At 46.8% G+C, this 27,413-nt stretch overlaps 1 protein-coding gene across 5 annotated transcripts in view; it reads right to left on the bottom strand.

The window, feature by feature from the left end:
- SDK2 (sidekick cell adhesion molecule 2) overlaps positions 1-27,413 on the bottom strand; it is a 635,450-nt gene that overhangs the window by 58,114 nt on the left and 549,923 nt on the right. For all 5 annotated transcript variants that reach the window (XM_033961165.1, XM_033961161.1, XM_033961163.1 and 2 more), the window contains exons 24-33: positions 21,966-22,116; positions 20,271-20,508; positions 19,044-19,159; positions 16,083-16,272; positions 13,776-13,874; positions 11,858-12,052; positions 11,536-11,737; positions 8,842-8,945; positions 8,611-8,681; positions 6,135-6,270 (exon numbers count right to left, since the gene is read on the bottom strand). In XM_033961165.1, coding sequence (XP_033817056.1) covers positions 6,135-6,270; positions 8,611-8,681; positions 8,842-8,945; positions 11,536-11,737; positions 11,858-12,052; positions 13,776-13,874; positions 16,083-16,272; positions 19,044-19,159; positions 20,271-20,508; positions 21,966-22,116 — 1,502 coding nt within the window. The remainder of the gene's footprint in view (positions 1-6,134; positions 6,271-8,610; positions 8,682-8,841; positions 8,946-11,535; positions 11,738-11,857; positions 12,053-13,775; positions 13,875-16,082; positions 16,273-19,043; positions 19,160-20,270; positions 20,509-21,965; positions 22,117-27,413) is intronic.

Below are 27,413 nucleotides of genomic sequence, written 5' to 3'. Positions count from 1 at the left end.
CCCTAATTAATATGCATTACACATTTTTTAAAATCGATTTTTCTAGACTGTTCTCCCAGGGGAGGTACTCGAGCATTTTTCCCTCTCACAATCTATCTAATGTACCTGGGGCAATGGGGGGGATTAAGTGACTTGCCCAAGGTCACACGCAGCAGTGTGGGATTTGAACCTACAACCTCAGGGTGCTGAGGCTGTAGCTTTAACCACTGAGCCACACTCTCCATTTACTACTAACAATTCAAAAGTGAAACATTTTATTTAATAATATTAACTCATTCTAAACATCAATAAATTACAATAAATGTTCTTAAACATTTGAAACCCACATACACAATCTCCCCACCATAACTTTAAAAAACCTTGTCACAGTTTATCACGAAAAGCATCACCATTTGCCGGTAAAAACACCAGGATAGGCTGGCAAAATATTATTGTAATTTATTGACATTTAAAATGAGTTAAAATCATTAAATAAAATATTTCACTTTTCAATTGTTACTCGTAAATGGCTTCTTTATGTATGAAGTATAGAATTAACTGGAGCTAGAATTCACTAGATATTCATCCCATTGATTATGTATTGGGTTAATTAATATGCATGAGACAGATTTGCTTGTCCACTGCTCCCACTGTATGGAAATTAATCTCATGCTTAGTGATCAGGAGCATCCTGAAAACCTGGCCTGTCTGTGGTCCCGAAGGACTGAACTAAAGTCTTATGCTGCCCGCAACAGAGTCACTTGCGCCAACTCCACTCGTCCCAGCCGCTGCCATTCTGCATGCAGAGAAGCGCCAAAGCACACAGATGTCCTGCAGGGTTTGGCTTTCACCTGGGGTCATTGGGGGGTCTGGCCTTTGGCAGGGAGGGGGGGCTAATGCGCATATTCCACCCAGGAAATGAAAATCAAAATCTGTGCAGGGTGGAGTATAGGGGGGAGCGACCTTCGCCTCCTTTACCTCAACCTGTGGTTCACAGATACAGAGAATATGACAGGAGATGAAGGCCACGAAGCTCTTCTGGTCTCTGATCAAGTTTCCCTCCTTGATCTCTGGTGTCACCGCCACATCCTCTACCCCCATATCACTATGCCATGTTTTGTTGCTACTGGTTTTGCCGCCCTATCCTGAAGCCATGACCTTTGAATGTTTCCTTTCTGCCTCTTGCTGGACCCTCTGTTCTTAATCCCTCCCTTCAGGTGCAATATTTAGTCTTTCAGGGTGATAAACTCTCCGCAGGTGCCTGAATGATCCATACTGAGCACAAAATTCTTGCAGGTTTCCTTTGCCCAGAATTTCATAAGAACATAAGAATAGCCTGACTGGGTCACACCAATGGTCCATCAAGCCCAGTAGTCCATTCTCAAGGTGGCCAATCTAGGTCACTAGTACCTGGCCAAAACCCAAGGAGTAGCAACATTCCATACAGAATCTCAAAGAATAGCAAGATTCCGGAATCCCAGAGAGTAACAAGATTCTAGAATCCCAAAGAGTAGCAACAGTCCATACAGAATCTCAAAGAATAGCAAGATTCCGGAATCCCAGAGAGTAACAAGATTCTAGAATCCCAAAGAGTAGCAACATTCCATACAGAATCTCAAACAATAGCAAGATTCCGGAATCCCAGAGAGTAACAAGATTCTAGAATCCCAAAGAGTAGCAACATTCCATACAGAATCTCAAACAATAGCAAGATTCCGGAATCCCAGAAAGTGACAAGATTCTAGAATCCCAAAGATTAGCAACATTCCATACAGAATCTCAAAGAATAGCAAGATTCCGGAATCCCAGAGAATAACAAGATTCTAGAATCCCAAAGAGTAGCAACAGTCCATACAGAATCTCAAAGAATAGCAAGATTCCGGAATCCCAGAGAGTAACAAGATTCTAGAATCCCAAAGAGTAGCAACATTCCATACAGAATCTCAAACAATAGCAAGATTCCGGAATCCCAGAGAGTAACAAGATTCCAGAATCCCAAAGAGTAGCAACATTCCACGCTACCGATCCAGGGCAAGCAGTGGCTTCTCCCATGTCTTTCTTAATAACAGATTATGGACTTTTCCTCCAGGAACTTGTCCAAACCATTCTTAAAACCAGCTATGCTATCCTAAAACCAGTGGCGTAGTAAGGGGGAAGGGGCGGACTGCCCTGGACGCCATCTTTGTGGGGGCATCAGCACCACTCCACCCCCCTTACAACATGATTGAGCCCCCTCTTCCCCCCTTACCTCTTTAAATCTTCGCCATCATGGGAAACATCTCCGGCGTTGGCTTCCCTCTGAAATCACTTCCTGATCGCGGGATCAGGAAGTGACATCAGAGGGAAAGCCAACGCTGGTGCGAGCAGCAGGATGGAGAGGTTGCTTTTGCTGGTGAAAATTCAGAGGTACGGGGGGGAATGGAGGGTGCGAGTGTGGCATGGGGCAGAGAGAAGGGTGTCACTGCTGCCTCGGGTGCCACCTACCTTCATTACACCATGGCCTGCTCCCTAGAGCAGAAGTAGAACAGGTGGCCCTGCGAATGAGAGTGTAAAGCAGCGAGGCATTGATAGAGAATGGACTCTGATAAATAACACACTTTACAGACACAGACTAGAAGAATCTATGGCACTGTCTATTAGGTTACATTTAAGTGAAAATTGTCAGGGCTGGTATCGCTCCATGGTGCGACCTCACCTGGAGTATTACGTTCAATTCTGGTCTCCTTATCTCAAGAAATATCGGCATTAGAAAAGGTTCAAAGAAGAGCGACCAAGATGGTAAAGGAAAGGCTAAAACGGTTAGGGCTTTTCAACTTGCAAAAGAGACAGCTGAGGGGAGATAGGATTGAAGTCTACAAAATCCTGAGTGGAGTAGAATGGGTACAAGTGGATCGATTTTTCACTCCATCAAAAATTACAAAGACTAGGGGACACTTGATGAAGTTACAGGGAAATACTCTTAAAAGCAATAGGAGGACATTATTTTTTCACTCAGAGAATAGGTAAGCTCTGGAACGTGTTGCCAGAGGTTGTGATAAGAGCGGATTGCGTAGCTGGTTTTAAGAAAGGGTTGGACAAGTTCCTGGAGGAAAAGTCCATAGTCTGTAATTGAGAAAGATATGGGGGAAGCCACTAATTGCCCTGGATCAGTAGCATGGAATGTTACTACTCTTTGAGGTTCTAGAACACAGGTGTCAAAGTCGGTCCTCGAGGGCCACAATCCAGTCAGGTTTTCAGGATTTCCCCAATGAATATGCATGAGATCTATTAGCATACAATGAAAGCAGTGCGTGCAAATAGATCTCATGCATATTCATTGGGGAAATCCTGAAAACCCGATTGGATTGCGGCCCTTGAGGAGGGACTTTGACACCCCTGTTCTAGAATCTTGTTACTCTCTGGGATTCCGGAATCTTGCTATTCTTTGAGGTTCTATATGGAATGTTGCTACGCCTTGGGTTTTGGCCACCGTGAGAACGGGCTACTGGGCTTGATGGACCATTGGTCTGACCCAGTAAGACTTTTCTTATGTTCTTGCGTACTAACATTTGTGTACAACTTTGGAACAGTAAATAAAAAATTGCAAAGGGAGATTGTGTACTGCGGTCGGTCTGGATAATGGTCAGCCAGCGTGGCAGGCCTCAGGTCATGTAAAGTTTCCCTAAAAAGGCTAAAAAAACAGATTCCAAAAGGTCAACGAAAGCTACTTCTTATGGACTCAAACGTTCCGAGTTGAGTGCATGACTTTTAATTAGTGTCAATAATGAGGTGTCAGCTGGCAACTATTGATACTGATTAGGCCAAATGATCAATTAAATAGTGTGCACAACTTAAGGAGTTTACTGCGCAGTAAGCGTAATATGCTAGCGGCCTAACGCTTCCACGTCTCCGTTCTTATGTCATGCTCCTACAAAGAAATCTGAAAAAATTAACTTGGTGGCAAGTACTTAATTCTCGTCAATTTATAACCCTACTCCCCACTACTTACCACATAAGAACTGCCAGACTGGGACAGACCAAAGGTCCATCAAGCCCAGTATCATGTTTCCAAGAGTGGCCAACCCAGGTCCCAAGAACCTGGCAGAAATCCAAAAAGTAGCAACATTCCAGAGCTGAGATTGTGATGTCATAATGCCTCATTCCACCAATGCCTAACAGCCAATCTCATCAGTGATGTCACAATGGCGGAAGCCCAAAGAGTAGCAACATTCCAGAGCTGAGACTGTGATGTCATAATGCCTCATTCCACCAATGCCTCAGAGCCAGCCTCAGCAGTGATGTCACAATGGCTCGATTCTCCTAGACTTGGCTCACTTAAGAACATAAGACTTGCTATACTGGGACAGACCAAAGGTCCATCAAGCCCAGCATCCTGTTTCCAACAGTGGTCAACCCAGGTCCCAAGCTCCTAGCTAGATCCCAAATAGCTGCTTAACCTAGGAATAAGCAGTGGATTTCCCCAAGCCATCTCAATAATGGCTTAGGGACTTCTCTTTTAGGAAATTATCCAAACCTTTTTTAAACCCCGCTAAGCTAACTGATTTCACCACATTCTCCAGGAACGAATTCCAGAGTTTAATTGCACGTTATGTGAAGAAATATTTTCTCCGGTTTGTTTTAAATCTACTACTTAGTAGCGTCATCGCTTGTCCCCTAGTCCTAGTATTTTTGGAAAGAGTGAACAAACGATTCACATCTACCCTTTCCACTCCACTCATTATTTTATAGACCTCTATCATATCACCCTAGCTAGCAGATTAACCATCCCCCACCCTGGCATCCTGTTTATCTGTTTAGATTATAAGCTCTTTCAAGCAGGGACTGTCTTCTTCGTGACTCTGTACAGCACTGCGTACAGCTGGTAGCGCTCTACAAATTGTACTAGTAGAAGGACCCCTTAGATTCTTCAGCCGAAGGGGTGGGAATATGCTGCTGAGAGGATCAATCTCTTTTCCCAGGGCCTGTGATCCACCTCCTCAGGAAAGAGCTTTGGGCAGTGTCAGGAGAACATTTTCAAGCAGACGTTGGAAACTCATGAAATGAAAACAGTGGCAAATGCATGCTTCTCAGGTGCTCAGACCCAAATCACTGGCCCAACGGCCCACCCTGAATGGTTCCTCTAGAAAAATGGTTATTTTGCGATTCTTTGAAGAAAATATCCTGAAAAAGCACAGAGGAAGGGATTTTGCAGATGTCGCCTGTTGCCTTCCTAGAGAATAACAAACTCTGCTCCGAGTCCGGTTCTGGGGTTAGCGAGCGTTAAGTTGCGCCTGGGGCAGTGGTGCCCCTCCCCTGCTCCTTCCAGATCCCTCCTGCCGCCCCCACGTGCCTCCTTTCCCTTCCCCCATACCTTTTAAATTTTCCAGGCGAGAGCAACAGCACGATCTTGCTGCCCGTGTCATGCTGGCTATTCCTCCGACATCACTTCCTAGGCCCGGGGCCCAGAAGTGACGTCAGAGAGAGGCGACACCGACGTGGGCAGCAAGTACGTAATGCTGCTCACGCAGGAAAACTTAAAGAGGTACAAGGGAAGGGAAGGGTGCATGCATATGGTAGATTTGGTCGGGAAGGAAGGGGGATGCGGAGAGGAGGATAGGTGTCTGTAGCCTTTACAAAGACTACGCCTAGGGCGGACTGCCCCACCCCCGTCCCCTCTTATTAAGCCAGTGTTCACCAATATATACAGAGACAGACAGACAAACATAGAAGGGAGAAGGAGAGACAAAGAGAGAGACAGACAAAAAGGGTGGGGGGGAGTGAGATTACTCTATTTTCTGGGGTGGGAGGAACTGAGATTACTCTATTTTCTGGAGAAGAAGTAAGATTATGTTATTTTCAGGGGGAAGTGAGATTACTCTATTTTCAGGGGGGGGGGGAAGTGAGATTACTCTATTTTCTGGGGTGGGAAGAAGTGAGATTACGCTATTTTCAGAGGGAAGTGAGATTACTCTATTTTCTGGGGGGAAGTGAAATTACTCTATTTTCAGGGGGGGTGAGATTACTCTATTTTCTGGGAAGGAAGTGAGATTATGCTATTTTCTGGGAGGGAGTGAGATTACTCTATTTTCAGGAGGGGGGGAGAAGTGAGATTACTCTATTTTCTCCCTCTGTCTTTTTAGCTGGTAAAGAATGACTTCACAAATCAAGTAACTCACAGGTCAGCTCGCTCCACTTGGAGCTGGGGTTATTTATATTTCTCACGGTGAAGCTCCTGAGCCCATCATAAATCAGCTCCCGGTACCGGATCCGAAAACCCAACAGGATACCGTTGATCTTGTCCTCTGCAGGGGGCTGAGAAAACAAACGTTAGGTGAATGCTGGTCCCTCAACCTCCAGCACTATTCTCTATCTCCAGCGCCTGCCAGATGTGAGAAGCTGTCCCCCCACCAGACCCACCAAAATCTCCACACACACACATGCCTCTGCCACCAGCAGGGGCTGCTGTCAATCCTTCCTGCTGGCAACTATGAGATTTCCTTCAACCCAAATGAATGATTCTGACCAGGAGGGATCCCGGGGCTCCTAAACCCTCTCCTTAGCCGTCTGCTAACAAACATGACTCCTACTGTCACAGCTCAAACATTTTTATTGAAGAAAAAAGTAAATATACAATTATATAATGCAAAATTGTTCATTACAAATAATTTCACAACTCTAAGAATTCTACGCCATATTTCTATGAAATACTATCATTCCTCCAAAAAATTTTTCATATGACTGACTCTATTCCCCCTTTATTTTCCCTCCACCCCCTTCCCATTCCCCCCTCCCTCCCAAGATGGAAGGTGACAAAGATTGCTAGGTATTGGGATACAATAAAGGCAATAAAAGCTTCAATGTAATTCATTAAGAATTAAAGTTCTTGCTCTAGGTGAAACTTTTTAAATATAGGGGTCCAAATTTGCATAAAGAGACGAGTTCTTCTAGGACAGTGGTTCCCAAACATGTCCTGGGGGACAGTCAGGTTTTCAAGATATCCCTAATGAATATGCATGAGAGAGATTTGCATACCTGTCACTTCCATTATATGCAAATCTCTCTCATGCATATTCATTAGGGATATCTTGAAAACCTGACTGGCTGGGGGTCCCTCAGGACAGGTTTGGGAACCACTGGTCTAGGAGAACGACGAACCTCCCAAACCTCAAATAAAAGTAAATAATGAAATTGGTTCCTCCAATGCCAAAAAATCATGTCACAGCTCATTTTAAGACTTTCTGGTTTAACCCCTCACTTCCTCATTCAAAGTCCCACACATCCAACAATATGGGCTAGATTCACAACGCAAACCGATCGTGTACCAATCAGTTTGCAACCCCTTTGCGACCAGATTTCCCTCCTGCACTATTCACTAACCTCTCCTGCAATCCGCTCCGAATCTGTGCATGCAAATGAGGGGAAACGCATGCAAAGTAGGCAGGGATGCAATTCACCAAACAAATTTGTGACATGGATCGGGCTGGCCGATCAAGAATAGAAGTGACTGCTGGGGACCAGTTGTACACCTCTCTGCCGACTCTTCTGCTTCATTGCTGCCCTGCACTCAGCCCCAATCTTCCACTGCCGCCCTGCACTCTCTGACCCTGGAGGGTTTTTTTTTCCTGCCCTGCTTCCTCTCTGCTACGAGCCCTGGATCTCTGCACCTTCCCTGCAGTGCGAGCCCGCGGGTTTAAAGCGCGGCTGCATGCCGCAGTGCAGCCCCGCATTAAACCCACGGGTTCGCAGTGTAGGGAAGGCGCAGAAAGCAGGGCATGACCAGCTGAGTGTTGGCAAAGGGAAGAGGCTGCCGCCGGCGGCGGGAAGTAGCTGCTGCCGTCGGGAGTCGGGGCCCGAAAAAACAGTATAAAAAGCTTCCCAAGTCTCCAGAGCCTGACAGACAGCTATTCAGTTAGCGCAGATACAGTGGGCATCACAACAACCACCCCTGTACCTTGGGGATTGTTTTTAATTGACTTTATCTCTGGGTGCCACAAGATACGTCGTCATTGTGGCAGCATGGTAGAGGCAGAAGTGGAGTCGAAGCGCCACATTAGAAATACAGATGAGGTCCAGCACATACGCAGACCATGTGCTGGGATCGCTATATAGCGATCCTGGCAGGCAGATGGGGGGCGTTCCTCCGATCGCCCCCATCTGCATATTGGCATTTAGAGAATTCGTCGGACCTGCCCGGATCGGGCTCGATTGGGCAGGTTCGTGAATCTAGCCCAAAATCGCACTAATGGCACCCCTTCCCTCCGCACACTCCTCTCCGTCCCTCCACTTCTTCCACGCTCCCTCTTTCCTCACTCCCGGACCTCTTTAAATCTTTGCCAGCACAAACAGCTTCTCTGGCCCGTTGCTCGCTTCGGCGTCAGCTTTCCCTCTGACAGCACTTCCTGGCAACCCGGAAGTGATTTCAGAGGGAGCCAGGCCGGTGCGAGTAGCAAGCCAGAGTAGTTGCTCACGCTGGCGAATATTTAAAGAGGTGGGGGTGAAGGGATGGAGTGAGGGTGGCGTAGGAGGCAGGGATGGCACAGAAGGGCATCTCCTACTCTCACTACACCACTGAGCTGGGCAACTTTCTCTCCCTGGTGTCCATATTCGTTGTGCCAACCTTGAAGAGCTAGTGAGTGGGCTTTGGGCACCTACCTGCCAGTGGATCAGCACCGAGGTTGTGGTGTGGGGTGTAACTGAGAGAACTGTAGGGGCGTCATCCGGAGCTGGGACAGAGACAAGATGAAACGAGGGAAATTTAGAGTTAAGACTGTTGTAGACGACGCAGGTCCCACACACCCATCATGCGCACAAGGGGTGATGGGAGGGGCCTGCGGTGAGGCTTTCCAGCAAAGCAGGAGAGTTTATTCAAAAGCAGACACTGACCGTCCTGCAGCGTGGTTAACGACTCCGATTCTTCACTGTACTCGCTGTCCCCAATGTCGTTCGTTGCCTTGACACGGAACTTACAGGAAGTGAAGGGCTTTAACCTGAAAGTGTCAGGAAAAGGATGGGAATGTGAGAGAGGTAGGGAGGGGGTTTTACAGAAATCATTTCCTTATCCTGATGTTACCCTGGGTAAAACTGCATTAAGAAGACATTCGCTTACTGTTAGAGACAGGGTCGGTTTTAGACAGGCTGGGGCCCAGGGCAAAAATTAAGGAGGGAGCCTCTCTTCTACCTACCCTTCTCCCAATTTCCCCATGCACCATTCCTAGCATATGCGTACAAAAACAATTTTAAATGACTTCTTCACACACAAAACACCGACAGACCTTCACCACGGATCGCAAATTAGAAATATGAATACTCAAATCGAACTGGGAAACCCCAAAACGTTAAGCTCAGCAAGTACTCTGTTTTGTACTAAAGTCAATCAGTGGCATAACCATGAGAGGGGGGGGGCTGGGCTTCCCACTTTGAGTTTAGGCCCCCCTCAAAATGAACATCTCCCTTGCCTCCCCAAGCCTCACCAGCTGACGCCCACCTCCTTTCCCCTCCTCATGTCCAGTGACCAGAACTTTCCAAGTTCTGCAGCTTGCAACAGTATTTCAGAGCTGCTGCTGCTGCCTCTCCACCGCCTTGGCTTTCATGGAAGCACTGGCAGCTTGAAGATACGGCCACTTGCTGCAAAGTTTGGAGATTTCTGGTTGCTGGACCAGAGGAGGAGGTCTGGGGCTCAAGTATTTATATTTTGCTTTCAGGTGGGGAGAAAATTTGGTGGCCTTCTACCCGTTTTGGGCTCCAGCCCTACCCCCTCCAAATTAGCCACGAGTCTATGCCACTGAATATGCCTGTCTCCAACATATTGATTTTTCCCTTTCAACTTTCTTCCTTTTTTCTTTTCTTTTCTGCCTCTGTCCCCTCGTTCTCATCCTTCTCCTTCTTTTTAAATTTTCAGCTACCTTTCAATTTTCCACCTCCTCTCACTCTGTAGCTCTCCCATTTCCTATCCTCCCTCTTGATCTCTTTTGCATGGCTCAGTACTTCCAGAATCCCCCTTCCTCTCTCATCAGGCTATATCTCTCCCTGCCCCTTTTTTTCCATCCCCTAGCATTTCTTATCCCATCTCTATTGCCTCCTATGGCTCCACCTTTCACCCTCTCTCCCCATGGTCCAACATCTCTCCCTCTCTTTTCTGTTCTTCTTCTTCTCTCCTTCTTTGATGCTGAACAATGGGAGAGAGGGAAGGAAAAAAAGAGATGCTGCATCTCTCTTTCCCTTCCACCCCAAGACCTAACATTTCTCCCTCCCTCCCCTCCTTCCATCCCCAGGTCCAATTTTTCTCCCTTTCCCTTCCCAACTGCCCTCCCATCTCATATTATTTAACAATTTATATACCATATATTACCTATATGGTTTCCATAGTAACAAGCATAAAATGTTAACCAAACATACATAGTTCAGATTTTAAAAAACAACACTCTTAAAAATGGTCAATCAACATCAGAAACCTTCAAATCCAGTTTGAATATAAAATCTCAACTCAAAAAGGCAATTACAAACAGCTGGGTTTTTAACATTTTCTTAAAATTCAGTCTAGCAGCACACAAACGCAAAATTCCTGGCAGGGTATTCTTGCCTCTCCCAGGTCCACCATTTCTGCTTTTCTCTCCCCAAGTATTTCTTTCTCCTTTCCTTCACACCACCTCATGCCCAACTTCTCTCCCTCCAGACCACTGCCCACCATCTGTCTCTCTAGTACCTTCTATTTCTGGCCCTAAAAGTTCTTTCCCTTCACCCCCCACCCCCAGTCTGGCACTTCTTTGAAACCCCTCCGCCAACTCTACTTAAAAAAAAAAAGAAAACAGTTGGTCCAGGGGGCTTCCTGGCCTGGCATGTCTTCCCCATTCTACGTGCGCCGGTCTGACCTCGCCTTCGCTCTTCATTCAACTTATCATCCATTTTAGTTGCAGGGAACTGGCAGCTGCGGCAGCAACTCTGAACGCAGCCTGCGGCCTACCTCCGTGCTTTCCTTTTGCCGCGGTCCGCCCAGGCGGAAAAAGGAAGTTGCATCATTGGGAGCGGACCACGGCAGAAGGAAATCAGGGAAGGAGGCCGCAGGCTGCCTTTCGGAGTTGCTGCCGCAGGCGTTTGTTCCCTGCCACTAAAATGGATGAGAAGTTGAACGAAAAGTGAAGGCGACGTCGGAGCGGCTTGCTTAGAAGGGGGAGTATGTGTCGGCCCACAGGGTCCCCCTCAGAGGCTTGGGGCCCAGGGCAGCTGCCCTGCTTGCCTCCCCTAACGCCGGCCCCGGTTAGAGATCCAAAATCTTCCAGTGCGCGGATAAACAAGTAACAAAATTATGGTATCTAGAAAAAAATGAATGAGATGCTCATTCACCAATGTTTTCCTTCTAGCACCCTTTCTTGGGAGGTTTTCAGAAGTGAAAAGCCTTCAAGTGGAGAGCAAAGGAAGAACGTGGTCATCAAGAACAAGTTGGTTCTTTAGAAGGAGCAGTCAAAATGTCCAAATTTGACTTAGACGTCCTATCGAAAATGCCCCTCCATGATTTCAAGCCTCAGATTTTCTCAAAGTCCAGCACGGGACTGGAATCCCTCAGCCTGGAAGGGACCTCACCTGTCTACCACAAAATTTGTGGCATTATGGCTCACGGAAGCAGAATGCACAGTCCAGTTCTTGTTCGGCAGCTCACGGGTCTGAATGGTGTAATATCTGACCGGGGACAGGCCATCGCTGCCTGGTTCCCATGATAACAGCACGCTGCGAGCCTTCACATCCTCCTGTAGCACTACAGGCTTGCTTGGAGGCTGAGGGCGATCTGAAGACACAAAAAAAGGGTGAAGAAGCAGACTTTAGAATACAGGTAGGAGGAAGAAATGCCAAATTCTACACAAGCCAGTACCACGGATCACACAGCTCGCATTTCAGGGACAATTACCTCTCTTTTCTGTAGTCACAACTAGTGCCTCAGCTGCCTGTCCCCACCCCTTGCGAGTCTGGGCTGTGATTCGGAACAGATAGATCGACTCTGGCTTCAGACCGGTGGCGGTGTACTGCCGGACGCTGGGGTTCAGCACCTCCACCGAAGCGGTGTTGGCATTGGTGGTATTCAGGCGGTGGGTGATCTGATAGGCTGTCAAAGCAAATACAGTTTCTTAGAGATCCCCATTGCAGGCTAAGGAAACCCTCTGCTCCTGGAGCTTGATGTTTGTGTGTGCATCTGGGTGATTATAGGTGCACAATATTCATGCAGTTCTCTCTGCTGTGGTCATGTGTCTTTAGATGGGTGTCTACGAGGGCTGCAACAAAGTTGAGGCAGTCTCCATCGAGGGCTATACACTTAGGGGCAGATTCTCAAAACTAAAATCTGCCTTTAACGTGCTCCAGCTGGTATAGCGTGCATGTATTTTTTATTGGCGGATTATCAAAATGGCTTAGCGAGGTCTTTTCCCAGTTTTCTAGAAGTCTCTGATACTGCCATGCAAATGTAGTACAATGAGGTCATTAATATTCTCTCTAACCTCATTGTGCCACATTTGCGGTCAAAATTTACTGACAGGTATGAGCTGTCGTTGCCTTACCTTGTGATCAGTGCTTGAGTGTTGATTGGCTCAGGCACTGACAGGACAGTAAGGTTTGACAGCAAAAAACCTCAAACCAAAGATCGGCAGGAGAGATGCCCACTCTCTCCTGCTGTGTCACGCAATCACCCGACACTGCTAAACCCCCTCCCCCTACTGCCGCCAAGCAATGCCTCCCTGCATTGATCGAGATGCCCACTTCCTCCCGCCACCAAGCAATCCCCCACCTCCCCCTTACCTTGCTTATGATGGCTGGCCAGAGGGATGCCTACTCCCTCTGGCCAGTAAGCCCGCCTCTTCAAAATGGCAGGCCTTCTCCTCCCCAGTGCATTCTGGGATACACTGGGGAGTGGCCTGAGGCTCTGACTGGCCCAGGTTGTTTAAGGTCCTTGCTATGGGAGGGGTCTTAGGCATCTGGGCCAATCAGAGCCTTAGGTCCCTTCCAGGATGCACCAAGGAGGGGGCCTAAGGATCTGATTGGCCCAGGCACCTAAGACCCCTCTCATAAGAGGGTCCATAAACAACCTGGGCCAATCAGAGCCTTAGGTCCCTCCCTGGTACATACAAGGATGCACCAGAGAAGGGAAGGTCAGCCATTTTGAAGAGCCAGGTCTGCTGGCTGGAGGGAGTAGGCATCCCACTGGCCAGCCATCATAAGCAAGGTAAGGGGTGGGGGGGTCGTTGGAAGCATGGGAGCTGTTTGGGTGGTGGGAGGGAGTGGGCATCTCTCCCGCTGCTGGGGTGGGGATGTCGGGGGATGGGTCACTTGACTTCGGCGTTTGGCTCAATTTTTTTTTCGCGTTTATTCTGCCCATCTATCACCAGCGATGGGACATATGCAAATTTAGCAAATCTTCGCTATTCTCCGCCAACCTCATTTGCATGAGCATTTTTTGGAGAATGACTTGCTTTTTTAAAATTGCTACAATAATGGCTGCGACAGTGGCCCATTGGTTTTTAAAGCAAATCTTTGAGAATCTGGCCCTGAGCCTAGTGATTTTCTACTTTTTGTATTCCGCATTTTTCCTCTGGAATGAAAAAAAATGTAGATGGCCTCAGCTTTGTGGGTTGGGCTGAGGACTTTTCAGCGGCCCTTTGTGCATTCATTTCCATTTGTTAGCGTGTAGGGAGGGGGGCACCACAGAATAGAGAAGAGAAAAAATTCAGAAAGTCTTCCAGAGTTAGTACTGATAATATCCCATGGATTTTCTGCAAGAGACATCACTGCCCCTCCTCTTCCCCCCCTCCCTCCCAGCACAGCGCCTCCTGTCTCACCTAGAATGATGCCATTTGGTGCTGCCGGAGGCTGCCAGATAAGCCGCACGGAGGTGGTTCTCACCTCTGGAAAGAGAATTCCCACAGGAGGCCCCGGCACTGGCAATGGAATAGCAGAGAGACAAGGAGCAGGTCAGCTTAGAAACAAATGCAGCCGAAAGCATACTGCAATACAATGTTCTTCCCCGCCACCCCCATCACCCTATTACCAGAGGCATCCAACCCCGAAATTAATCAATAGCTCCTCTGTAGAACTGGGCACAGGAACAAAGCCTTTTACAAAGAGTCTGTGTGTGTGGTGGGGGGACTAATTCATAGATTTGAAAGTGCAAACATCTAAAGTCCCGCTATTCCTGGATAGAGTAATTACCCCTTAGAATCCATTTCGAACTCTAAGATCAGAAGATCAAAATCTTCTTACAATTCCATCCTTGCGTAGAATCAATAACGGGCGTAGAACACTTTTTTCAGCCACTGCGGCTCATATTTGGAATCTATTACCGGCCCAGGTACGGGAAGAAAAAAAACCCTTGACAAGTTTAAAGGGAAACTAAAATGTTACCTATTTCGGGACGCTTTTGAATAACCCGTCCCACGATTAACGCAACACCCCTTCGTTTTTCCCTTACTCGTTCTCTTTCCTCCTAAACTAAACTAAACTAAACTTTAAGTTTATATACCAAATCATCTTCACGGATGTTGTGGAGCTCGGCACGGTTTACAAGAACTTAAAATATAGGAAGAGAAGGAAAAAAAAGGTTTACATGAACTTATATATAGAAGAGAAGAGTAAGGGGGGGATAGAATTACATTTTAGTGAAAAGCCAGGTTTTCAGTTGTTTGCGGAATAATTGGAGGGAGCCCAGGTTCCGCAGTGGGGTAGTAAGGTCGTTCCAAAGACCTGTGATTCTGAAGAGAAGGGATTTTCCCAGTTTGCCTGCATAGCGAATACCGTGTAGAGAGGGGAAGGATAGTTTATACCTTTGGGCGGGTCTGGTAGAGTCAGGACTCGAGGAGTTATAAGATAGTGGGATTAAGGGAGGAAGGACGCCGTGAATGATCTTAAAAGCCAGGCAGGAGCATTTGAAATGGATTCTGGAAATCACTGGGAGCCAGTGAAGTTTGGCTAGGAGTGGGGAGACATGGTCAGACTTGCGTTTTACAAAGATCAACTTGGCTGCAGTATTCTGGATTAGCTGGAGTCTTTGAAGACATTTTTTTGATAGGCTTAAGTAGATGGCATTGCAGTAGTCTAATTTGGAGAGGATGATGGATTGGACAAGGACGGCGAAATGTTGTTGGCGAAAATAGGATCTTACTTTCCTCAGCATGTGGAGGCTGAAAAAGCATGATTTAGCCAAGGAGTTGAGGTGGTCATTAAGGAAGAGAGAAGAATCAATAATGATGCCAAGGACCTTGCTTGAGAACTGTCTTACGGGCCCCACATGACCTGGTGAACACGAAGCGTGCCTAGCCTGCCAGACTGACCTGGCCATGTGAACGTTACGAGGCAGAGGTTCAAAAGCGTTCTGTGCGAGTCAGACCAGTTGTAGCTAGTCTAGCTCGCGAATTCATTCAGCCTCCAATGTACAAAAAGAATCTTTGCAGCTTTTACCGACTGCGCTTTCTGCCAGGACTTCTATCAATTCACAGCATTCACACGTCACCTTCTCACCGAATCATTCGCATAGGCTACTTTTAAACTCGTGCCTTTACTGGTTTTTAACCTCCATCGCTTGCGCCATTAAATGTGCGTCTATCAAGTCCACGGGATTATCAGTGTCACAGGTGTCTCACCGACATAAGCCCAGCCGACAAAAATAACAGCACCTGGTAGAACACAGTCTCAGTTGTGCACTGAGCTATTTTGGTGTTTTGACTTCACCCTAGCACAGGGGATTTCAATCCATTCCTCAGGACACACCCAGCCAGTCAGGTTTTCAGCATACAATGGAAGTACTCTATGCAAATTTATCTCTTAAATATTTATTGCGGTTACCCTGGAAACCTGATTGGCTGGGTGTATCACACGCACTGGGTCCAGAAGCCCTGTCCTAGAGATTTGCTGAAATTATTTCAGCACTTGTGGAATCCTAGACTTCTATTTTACGAAGAAATGACATACGGGCACAGTAAGACCCTGTCCCAGAGGGCTGTTCGTTTAAGTGAGTCAATGGGAGATACCAGAGGTGGCTGTACATCAGTTTGTGAAGGCCTAGGCCTGTAAGTGAGGTCCTGTTTGGAAGGATGAGAAAACCCCCATCAAGCTAGTCTGCCTCTCTCGTGGTTTCCTTCCCAGGGTCTTACCATCATCCAGAGTCCGTTCCAGAATTGAGGGGGTGCTAGAGATGCCGTCTCCAATCCTGGTGAACGCTAGCACCTGGATCTCGTAGAGAACATACTTCCCCAGGTTCACCAGCTGGGCACTACGGGATGAGTTCCCTTCCGCCACCCAAAACTGAGGCAGGGAGTCTGAATTCTTCTCTTTATAGACCACCTAAGGACCACATTGAAGAACGTTAGAAGGCGCCAACGTCTACCAGATGGTACTGCCAACCCCGCCAGCAGGCTGCCCAACTCTTCCAGCTCTAATGGTGATTACTTTTTTAGTTATTCATTTATTAACATTCTAATTAACAATATAACGCATGAGGTAGTGCTGTTTCTTCGGTGCCCACTAACATTAGCTGGATAAGCTTGGTTTGTGACGGTGATTGAAATGTAGTGGGCACTAGATGAGACCCAGCAACTCATTTACATGGGTCACCAATATTCGTAAGGCGTTAATGACTTCTAATCGCTACTGCTGTGAGCCGGCTCTGAGCCATGCTGATTGGATAAAATGAGGTGTCCCCCACCCCGATCCTTTTTGGCTATTATATGGTATATAAAGTTTTTAATATAATAAACATATATTGTAAAATCTTGCATTGTAACTATGGCAACTCTAACCTGTAAACTGTTGGTGTGTCAATTAGGATAAAGCTTGTACTGGAAAACTTGCACTATTAGGATAACTACGGTAAATTGTAATGGTAACGGGAATATTATATACAGTGGTGCCTCACACAACGAACTTAATTGGTTCCAGGAGCAAGTTTGTTATGCGAAAAGTTCGTTATGTGAAACGCGTTTTCCCATAACAATACATGTTAAAAAAAATAATTCGTTCTGTAGCATAAAATATGCTAAGATGACATAAAAAAAGATAAATTTTTGGTTACTATTTTTATTTAGATACATCTAAAAACATAATTGTTTTTTAAAACAACACACATTTTTTAAATTTAAAGACAGACTAAATAGAGTCTAATTTTACAGTGAGAGAGGGCAGAGTCTCAGCGGCAAAAACTGGGACTTAACTGTTCATTTTTTTTTTTCTAGCATCGGGGAAGCGGCGAGAGTAGCTCCGCCCCCCCAACGCATCAGCAGTAGGCGCCGGGCCCCTGCGAGCCGACGGTCCGCCACTGCACAGGGAGCCAGGCGGAGAGAGGGCAGTTAAGCGCAGTGCCTGCGCGGAAGGATGCAGCTCGGGCGACTTCGTTGTGTGAAACGAAGTTCGTTGTAGGAAGCAAGACATGAAGTTCGTTGTGCGCAGCGTTCGCTGTGCGAGGCGTTCGTTATGCGAGGCACCACTGTATATTAGGATTTGACCCTAGTATGTGTTAAGTTACAAGTTATTATTCTAATGTAAACGTACTGACATTGTGGACTCCTTTTATGAAGGAGCGTTAGGGCTTTAATGCATGGAATATAGCGTGCTAAATTGCCGCACGCTAGCCGCTACCGCCTCCTTTTGAGCAGGCGGTAGATTTTTGGCTAGTGCGCGCGCTAATCCGGTGCATGCGCTAAAACGCTTGGTGCACCTTCATAAAAGGAGCCCTGACAAATCCAGCTCCAGTCGTAACCTGTTAACTGTACACAGTCCTCCCCCCGTAGACAGGAACCCCCGTGAACCTCGAAAAACTGCGACTACGGTTTTTCATGGGGGAGCCTTAAGAGGGCAGCGGGAGAGCAGCCGGAGCGCCGCAAGTGCAGGAAATCACTCGCGGTATGCTCCGTCCGCCTCGGTCGGAACGTACCGCGAGTGATTTCCTGCACCCGCGGCGCTCCGGCTGCTCTTTCCTGCCTCTCCCGCTGCCCTCTCCTTGTTGGCGATTCGCGGTCAGAAAATACCGCGAATGACCGGGACCGCGAACCGCTGACCGCAACCCATTCTGAGCTCTTTGGGGTCAATGGGATAGAAAACGAATTATATAAGTAAATAAATATATCCTTCCTACTAAGAAAGAACAGTCCAACTGGAGTGACTGTGTTAGTCTACTGCAGAGGTTCTTAACCCAGGACACACCCACCTAGTCAGGTTTTCAGAATAGTCAGAATGAATATACAGGAGATAAATTAACCTGCATTACCTCCATTGTATGTATCTATGTTATGTTCTCTCAGGGTTTCCACAACCGACATCATGCTTGTTGCGGTGTTTCCGGGTCTTGCTGTGTCCTGTCAGGCAGAATCGATATTTCGGCCACCATGCAGTGGTTTTCTTCAGGGCATGCTGTGAGGTCTGCAGTTTTGTCTTTATATAGTAGATCCTCAAACCCGATTGGTTGAGGCTTGAGGGGAATGATGGACTTTCCTGCCTTATTAATCTCAAGCCCCAATCGGATTTGAGGACCTACCATGTAAAGAGAAGACTGTGGACCTCACTGCATGCCCTGAAGAAAACCACAGCGTGGTGGCCGAAACGTCGGCTCCACCTGACAGGACGCAGGGAGACCCGGAAACCTGCTCAAGCATATCTATCTCATGCTTCTTCATTGAGGGTATCCTGAAATCCTGACTGGACGGGTGCATCTTGAGAATTAGGTTCAGAACCACAGCTGCACTGGGTTATGTAGAGCTCAAAGTCAAGTAGATAGTTGGAAACTGTTTTATGAGACTAACTTAATATATTTGAGACCAGCGACTTTCTTCCTACAGACTTATTGCATAAAAGTGACTCCTATTTGCCATGCAAAGGATATTGGGAGGAACGATGATCTTTAGACCACATGTTTGCAACTGTGATAAGTGAGCTGCCAAAAGGCTAGAAAGCAGATAAAAATGATGATGAAATCCCTCTGAATAATACATAAAAAGCACAAGATACTTTGGCTCTGGGCCATCCCCATCAACAAAGAGAAGAAACAGGTTGGAGCTGGCCCTGACTGAACTGGAAGAGAGGTCAGTTATTTCCAAAATACAACACCAACAATTTCTACTAACCTTGTGCCCCAGGATGAGGCCATTGCGATCTGGCTCCGGCACTTCATTCCATCTCACCAAAATGCTGCTGGATGTGGTTGCCAGCGCCGAGACGTTGGTAGGTCCAGAGGAAGGGACTGGCATGAAGGAAGAAATCATACAAACGAAATCAGAGTCAATGACTGGCGTAGCAAGGGAGGTTGATGCCCGAGGTGGTGGCACGCAGCGTCCGCTCACTTCCCCCCCCCCCCCTTGGGCGCCCCTCCACTCTTCTACAACACTTGAGTACCCACCACATACCTTCTGAAGTGTTTGATGGTGCGAGCAGCATCTTCCACCTGCCGCTCGTGCCGGCTTCAGCTCCGTTCTGACGTCACTTCCTGGTCACGGGACCAGGACGTGATGTCAGCAGCAGATGGAAGATGTTGCTCGAACCGGCAAACATTTCAAGAGGTACTTGGGGGGGGAGGGTGGCCAAGAGGCACCAGTGCCCCACGTGAAGACGGTGTGTCTGGGGTAGTCTGCCCCCACCCCTTACTACCCCACTGAGGAGTCCTACAATTACCCTTGATACATAGAGGAAAGACAGCTTTACAACATAAGAACATAAACATTACCATACTGGGACAGACCAAAGGTCCATCAAGCCCAGTCTCCTGTTTCTAATGGCCAACTCAGGTCCCAAGTACCTGGCAGAAACCCACATAGTAGCAACATTCCAGAGCTGAGATTGTGATGTCATAAAGCCTCATTCCACCAATGCCTAAGAGCCACACTTGTCAGTGATGTCACAATGGCTTGATTGTCCTACACTTGGCTCCCTTAAGAACATAAGAGCTGCCATATTGGAACAGACCGAAGGTCCATCAATCCCAGTATCCTGTTTCCAACAGTGGTCAACCCAGGTCACAAGTACCTGGCAAAATTCTAAAACAGTAAAACAGATCTTATACTGCCTATTATTATTGTAGAAATGAGCAGTGAATTTTCCCAAGCCCATGACCAATCAGCTTTTCTTTCAGGAAATTATCCAAACTTTTTAAAATCCTACTTTTATCATATTCTCTGGCAACAAATTCCAGAGTTTAATTACACATTGAGTGAATAAATATTTTTTTTCTGATTTGTTCTGCATGCCCCCTAGTCTTAGAATTTTGGGCAAGAGTAAACAAGCAATTTAGGTCTATCCTTCCACTCCATTCAGCATTTTATCTTCCCTCAGCTGTCTCTTCTAGTGGGTTGACTTACCTGATTCTCTTGTACGTCCCAGGACCAGTGCGCACCAGGGGCCTGCACCGATGGCGTTAAAAGCCTGCACTTGGACCCGATATTCTGTCCACTCCTCCAGATCCTCAATGGTGTACTCCCGCTCGATCCGATCATGGATGACATGGGTCATAGTTTTCCCACGCCCATCTGCACGACTGTACTTTATCCTGTACCCAACCGATTCTGGATTCCCATTGTACTCTGACTCTGGAAGGGGCTGTAATGAAAGAAGAATGAGGGTCTCTGAAGAGAATCTCACTAAACACCACTCGCTTGACAAGTAACCCTAGGCACACAGTCATTAAAGGTTACATTTTCGGTAAGTAAACAAGGAAGAAACCAAGAAAACTGCAGTAAACATGGGCCTGAAAAAGAAAAATACTGCAGGGATGATGTACAGTGGTACCTCGGTTTACGAGTGCACCGGTTTGCGAGTGCTTTGCAAGACGAGCAAAACATTTGCAAAATCGGCGCCTCAGAAACCGAGCGTGGCTCGATTTACGAGCGCCCCCCCGTGATCCGGCACCCTTCCCCCGCGATCCAGCACCCCCCCGATGCGATCTGGCCCCCCCCCCACATGACTGGGCACCCCCCCACCGCGATTGGGCATCCCCCCCGCTGCGATCCGGCACCCTCCCACCGCGATCCGGCACCCCACCGCCGTGATTGGGCACCCCCCTGCCGCTTCTTACCATCATCTGGGCACTGGCATCGGCATGTCTTGTGCTTGGTGCCGGTGCCCGAAGATCAGCCTCCTCTTCTGCTGGGCCTTGAGCATCTGCGCATGCTCAGAGCCGGCGAGTTCATGTTCAGAACGTTCAGAACGTGAACTCACAGGCCTTGAGCATGCGCAGATGCTCTACACCATTACGTATGTCACTGCTCCCTACCCCCCCCCCCCCCCCCCCGTTTTACAAAACATAGCGCAGTTTTTAGCGCTGGAGGGAACAGCTCTGATGCTCATAGGAATTCTATGAGCGCCAGAGCCAGGGCAGGATCGTCGAGGGCCCCTAGGCACACAAGTACACTGGGCCCCCTGCCCCGCCCCACCCCACCATGCGCCCAGGCGGAAACAGGAAGCTGTGTCATAGGGGAGCTTTGGGCAAGCAGCGCCCCTTGCACAATTACAGTTCCCGTTTCCTTTCTTACCCGCGTTGCTGATCAGGGGAGAGGAGGGGCCAACCGGACCCTAGGCTCATGCCTTCTTGGCCTATTGGTTAATCCTGCCCTGGCTGAAGCTGTTACTGCCGCTGGCGGCATTAAAAACTGCGAGAGGGTATGTTATGCTACTTGTCAAACATGTAAGTGATTTGAGCACATCTAACACATTCGCACAAAATATCCTCCGGAAATTCTCTTTTTTATGCGGATAAGATTATGTGCGTGATAGCACAGAGGCACTTCCACATGGCTGAAATTCTGCTGCTCCGCACACAGGTGATTTAGGTGGAATCAACTGATTTGATCTACGCAAGAAGGGCCTAAGTCTCTGAAAATTGACTCTTTTTACAAAATGCTTCATTGTAGCTTCCTGAGCTGATATAGTTATCTTGGATATTAAGTTACCATAGAAAGTGGCACCTCACCACCGCATGTGTCTCACCCAACGCAGCCTGTGGCTTGCACACCGCCTCACGTGCCACGTCTGATGTCACGTCCTGCACAAGTACTCACCACCCAACGCAGCCACAAGCTCGTCTCGCTGGCTGTGCGCAGTGTCACGTTGGCTGGCGACATGTCTGGCGGGGCTTGAAGGGTCTGGATTTTGCGGGACGGCAGACTTGGAGGACTCGTGCCCACGATATTTACCTGCCTCATTCGGAAACTAGGAAGGAACAAGAGAATGCCCTGAAAGTGGGAGAATTCGGAGCAGGTACCACCAGTTCAAGCGGTGACGCGTCAAAACCGCGGAGGACAACGGCGCGCAGGACAAATTCCAGGCCTTCGCTTTTCTGCTCTAAGGGTGGGTGTGGGGGGCAACCGCACACTTTACTTAGAAGTCCTTGCACTCCCGTTGGGGATGTGTGTGTGTGTGTGGGGGGGGGAGGGGAACCCCCCCCACTGAAAACTCCCGAAGACCAAAAAATGGGAAGCAGAATGGGAATTTTCAGTGTATTGGGAGTGCGAGAAGTTTTAACTGTAGTCAGGGGGTTCACCCCCCCCCTCAGAGCACAAAACGGAAAGCCTCAAAGTTGTGGCACGCATTTGTCCTGTGTTCATATGTCGGTGCACCGTTGTCCTCCACGCTTTTGACAGGCAGCCCAGTGACAAAACACCCGACACGGGACCCTTTCACTAATGTGAACTAGGAAATGGCCTTAGTGCCTCCTAACGTGGGGATTCGCCGCACGCTAAGCCAATTTCTAGCGCATCCATAAAACACGGCATGTTAATGTTGTCATTAGTGCTTGAGAACTGCAAATAACATAACCTAAAATGTTATTTGGGGTTTTTTCCAATGCTTTATTCATTTTTAAAAACTTACAATAAGTGTAATAGTATTTATAGCATTTAAAATTCAAATACAACACTTAATATTCTCTTAAATATTATATCAGACTTTATCCCCCTCCCCCCTTATCAATTACACTCTTAAAATTCCAGAAAACCTATCATTAACCCCATTCTTATATACCTTATTTAATGTTCAGATCAATAAAAATCCCCCTCCCCCCATCCTGGAAATGTTATTTGTATAGTGCAACTAGCTGATGGCCCGGCGTTGCACGGGTATTTAATTATAGCAATAACACTGTAAATGGATTCAAATAAAGATACTTTATAGTGGTGAATGAAATTATTTTTTTACAGCTTTATAAAAAGTACAATATTCAAATTATAATGTGAAATATTTGACAAAATGAATACAATACAACTAACACAAAACTTGATTATAAACAACATTTTTAGTTTCACCTCCAGGAGCAAGAACATATAAATTCTTGGGTGAACCCACCCTTGAACAAGCAACATAGAGTTGTCCATGGGAAAAACAGGGGGATCTTAAATCCACTCCACAGTATGTAATAGTCTGTCCCTGTGATTTGTTGATTGTGATAGAGAATGCAAGTCTCACTGGAATTTGCAATCTCTTAAACTGAAAAGGAAGATGTGTTGGAATAAGTGGTATCCGCGGGATAAATACGGTTTCACCTTGTCCCTGTCCCGAACAAAAGTTTCAGTATTGATTTAAACAACTAAATATGTGGAAACTCAGGTTGAAAAGAAACTCCATGCAGGTTTTTCCCGAATGGAACCTGTGTTCCTAGTTCAGCATATGTCAGTACTCATGTAATGTAATAACATTATGAACTGGGGTGCATGAAGGAAACAGTTACAAACACAGTTAGAACATACAAACTCTATATGTATGGTGTCCGTGGTAGAATAGTAACGATGTCCCTAGTGGTTATAGTGTCATAAAAAGTGTTTTATAGTTGGAATTACTGTGAGAATGGCAGCTTTTTACATTTTTTCCATTGACATGAATGGGTGAAATCAGATTTTCTGTTTGTAGCTCCGCCCACGTGTGCAGGTGGACCGCGAGACCCCCAGAACATATCACCCCAGGTAGTGAGGGATCTGCATACCAAGTTTTGTTCAAATCGGGCAAGCCGTTTTTGCGTTGGCAACTTTTTACATTTTTTCCATTGACATGAATGGGTGAAATCAGATTTTCTGTTTGTAGCTCCGCCCACGTGTGCAGGTGGGCCGCGAGACCCCCAGAACATATCACCCCAGGTAGTGAGGGATCTGCATACCAAGTTTCGTTCAAATCGGGCAAGCCGTTTTTGCGTTGGCAGCTTTTTACATTTTTGCCATTGACATGAATGGGTGAAATCTGATTTTCTGTTTGTAGCTCCGCCCACGTGTGCAGGTGGGCCGCGAGACCCCCAGAACATATCACCCCAGGTAGTGAGGGATCTGCATACCAAGTTTCGTTCAAATCGGTCAAGCCGTTTTTGAATTACTGTGAGAATGGCAGCTTTGTACATTTTTTCCATAGACATGAATGGGTGAAATCTGATTTTCTGTTTGTAGCTCCGCCCACGTGTGCAGGTGGGCTGCGAGACCCCCAGAACATATCACCCCAGGTAGTGAGGGATCTGCATACCAAGTTTCGTTCAAATCGGTCAAGCCGTTTTTACGTGATCGCGGCACATACACACACACATACATACACACATACCTCCGATTTTATATATATAGATAAACCAAACTAAACTAAACCTTAGGTTTGTATACCGCATCCTCTCTACAATCGTAGAGCTCGGCACGGTTTACAGGAGTTGGGATAGAAGAGGAACCCCAATGAAGGGTTACAGGCCTTAGTATAAAGAATGTTTAGAGGGGCTTAGTATACCAGAGAGGGAGGAAGTAGTACATTTTTGAGAATAGCCAGGTTTTCAGATGTTTATGGAAAAGTTGGAGGGAGCTCAGGTTCCGAAGAGGGGAGGTAAGGTTGTTCCAGAACTCAGTAATTCTGAAGCGGAGGGAGGTCCCTAGTTTTCCTGCATGGGAAATGCCTTTTAATGAAGTTCGATGCGGCTAACAGGAATTCAGTAGAACACCATACATGACAATCAATAATTAAATTGCTCCCCCTTTTACAAAACCACAGAAGCGGTTTTTAGCTCTGCTCCCGACACTCACAGAATGAGCGCCGGGAGCAGCGGTGTATTCAGCACACTGGCCAATGGGGGGGGGGGGAGTTAATGGAGAAGTCCTTCCTACTTCCTATTTAGGACGTGCTACGGGCTCCCGTGTTAACCCTTCATTATTTAGGGCTCCTTTTACTAAGCCGCATTAGGGCTTTAAGGCGTGGAATAGCGCGCACTAAATTGCCACGCGCGCTAGATCTTAACGCCAGCATTGAGCTGGCATTAGTTCCAGCTGCGTAGTGCGGGTTTAGTGCGTGCTAAAATGCTGCGTGTGCTAAAAACGCTAACGCAGCTTAGTAAAAGGAGCCCTTAGTTATCATGTGAGTGTGCTATATGATTTGCGATACCCATTCTCTATCCCTGACATGTCCCTTCCAAAAATATACATGAAAAAATGAATATTAGAAAGATGATGGCAGATAAAGGCCAAATAGCCCATCCGCAGCATCCATTATCTCCTCCTCTCCCTATTGGCTAAGGCTCTTAACATTTGCATCTCCTCTCCCTATTGGTTAAGGCTCTTTGCACCTGCATTGTGAGGTCATAGAGCTTTATGGCTATAGAAACATAGAAACCTGATGGCAGATAAAGGCCAAATGGCTCATCCGCAGCATTCACTATCTCCTCCTCTCCCTATTGGCTAAGGCTCTTAACATTTGCATCTCCTCTCCCTATTGGTTAAGGCTCTTTGCACTTGCATTGTGATATCATAGAGCTTTATGGTTATAGAAACATAGAAAATTCAAAAAAACACCCTCCAAAGCACAGGGCTACGTATCAGAATTATAACAAAAAAGGAGAAAAGACCTCAGTGTCCAACAGGGGCTCTAAAAAAGCTTCCCACATAGACAAGCTGGTTTCAGACAGAGTTTGAGACCAGCAGACACATCCTCGGTCAAAAAACTCCTCAAAGCTCTCTTAGCAAATTCAAAGTCTCACAAATCTATTTTTATAAATATTTTTTAAAGTATTTTCATTAAAGTCACTTATCTGAACATATTGCTGTTTGAACGTAGTCCTGGGGTTAGAAAGCAGGAACAAAATTGCTCCGTGGGAAGTAAGTTGAAAGCGACAGGAGTGGAAGCGGGTGAATGGACGCTCAAATCCCTGAAGAAGCGTTGTAGCGAAACAGGGAGCCCTGTTGGATTATGTGGAGGTGTGACAATGGACATGCTTGAATAAGTTTTCAACTTACTTCTCACGGAGCAATTTTGTTCCTGCGAAATTTCTAACCCCAGGACTACGTTCAAACAGCAATATGTTCAGATAAGTGACTTTAATGAAAATACTAATGAAAATACTTTAAAAAATATCGATAGTGAGTTAACTCATGGAAACGCTAATTAAACATGAAATATATATGATTCTGAGCAAAGAGAATCTACGGGATCCCTACCAACACGGATTTACCAAGGGTAGGTCCTGCCAATCCAATTTAATTAGTTTCTTTGATTGGGTCACTAGAAAACTGGATTTGGGAGAGTCCTTAGACGTCATGTACTTGGACTTCAGTAAAGCTTTTGATAGCGTTCCACACCGTAGGTTATTAAGCAAGATGAAATCAATGGGATTAGGAGAAACACTAACTGCATGGGTCAACGACTGGCTAAGTGGTAGACTTCAGAGGGTGGTGGTTAATGGCACCCTCTCCAAAACGTCGGTAGTAGCCAGTGGAGTGCCGCAAGGCTCGGTGTTGGGCCCGATCCTTTTCAACATATTCGTAGGAGATTTGGCTCAGGGGCTTCAAGGTAAAATAACATTATTCGCAGATGACGCCAAACTGTGTAACATAGTAGGTAATAGCACTTTGCCCTACGGTATGACACAAGACTTACTCTTGTTGGAACGTTGGTCCTCGACTTGGCAACTTAACTTTAACGATAAGAAATGTAAGGTCATGCACCTTGGCAGCAGAAATCCGTGCAGGAATTACACCCTAAATGGTGAGACCTTAGCTAGGACCACAGCAGAGCGCGATTTAGGAGTAATCATTAGTAAAGACCTGAAAACTGCCAATCAAGTGGAGAAGGCTTCATCCAAGGCTAGACAAATGTTGGGATGTATCCGTAGAAGTTTCGTCAGCCAGAGGTCATTATGCCATTGTACAGAACCATGGTGAGACTTCATCTGGAATACTGTGTGCAGTTCTGGAGGCCACACTACCGTAAAGATGTACTGAGAGTCGAGTCGGTTCAGCGTATGGCCACCAGGATGGTCTCAGGGCTCAAGGATCTCTCATACGAAGAGAGGCTGAATAAATTGCGGCTGTACTCTCTCGAGGAACGTAGGGAGAGGGGAGATATGATTGAGACGTTTAAGTATATCACCGGTCGTATCGAGGAGGAAGATGATATTTTCTTTCTTAAAGGACCCTCGGCTACAAGGTGGCACCCGCTAAGAATTAGGGGTGGGAAATTTCATGGCGATTTCTGGAAGTATTTCTTCACCGAAAGAGTGATTG

This window comes from Geotrypetes seraphini, chromosome 10, assembly GCF_902459505.1.
Source record: "Geotrypetes seraphini chromosome 10, aGeoSer1.1, whole genome shotgun sequence".
In the NCBI taxonomy this organism is placed as follows: domain Eukaryota; kingdom Metazoa; phylum Chordata; class Amphibia; order Gymnophiona; family Dermophiidae; genus Geotrypetes; species Geotrypetes seraphini.
The sequence above is the reverse complement of the archived record's forward strand: the minus strand, read 5'-3'. Positions and strand labels throughout refer to the sequence as shown.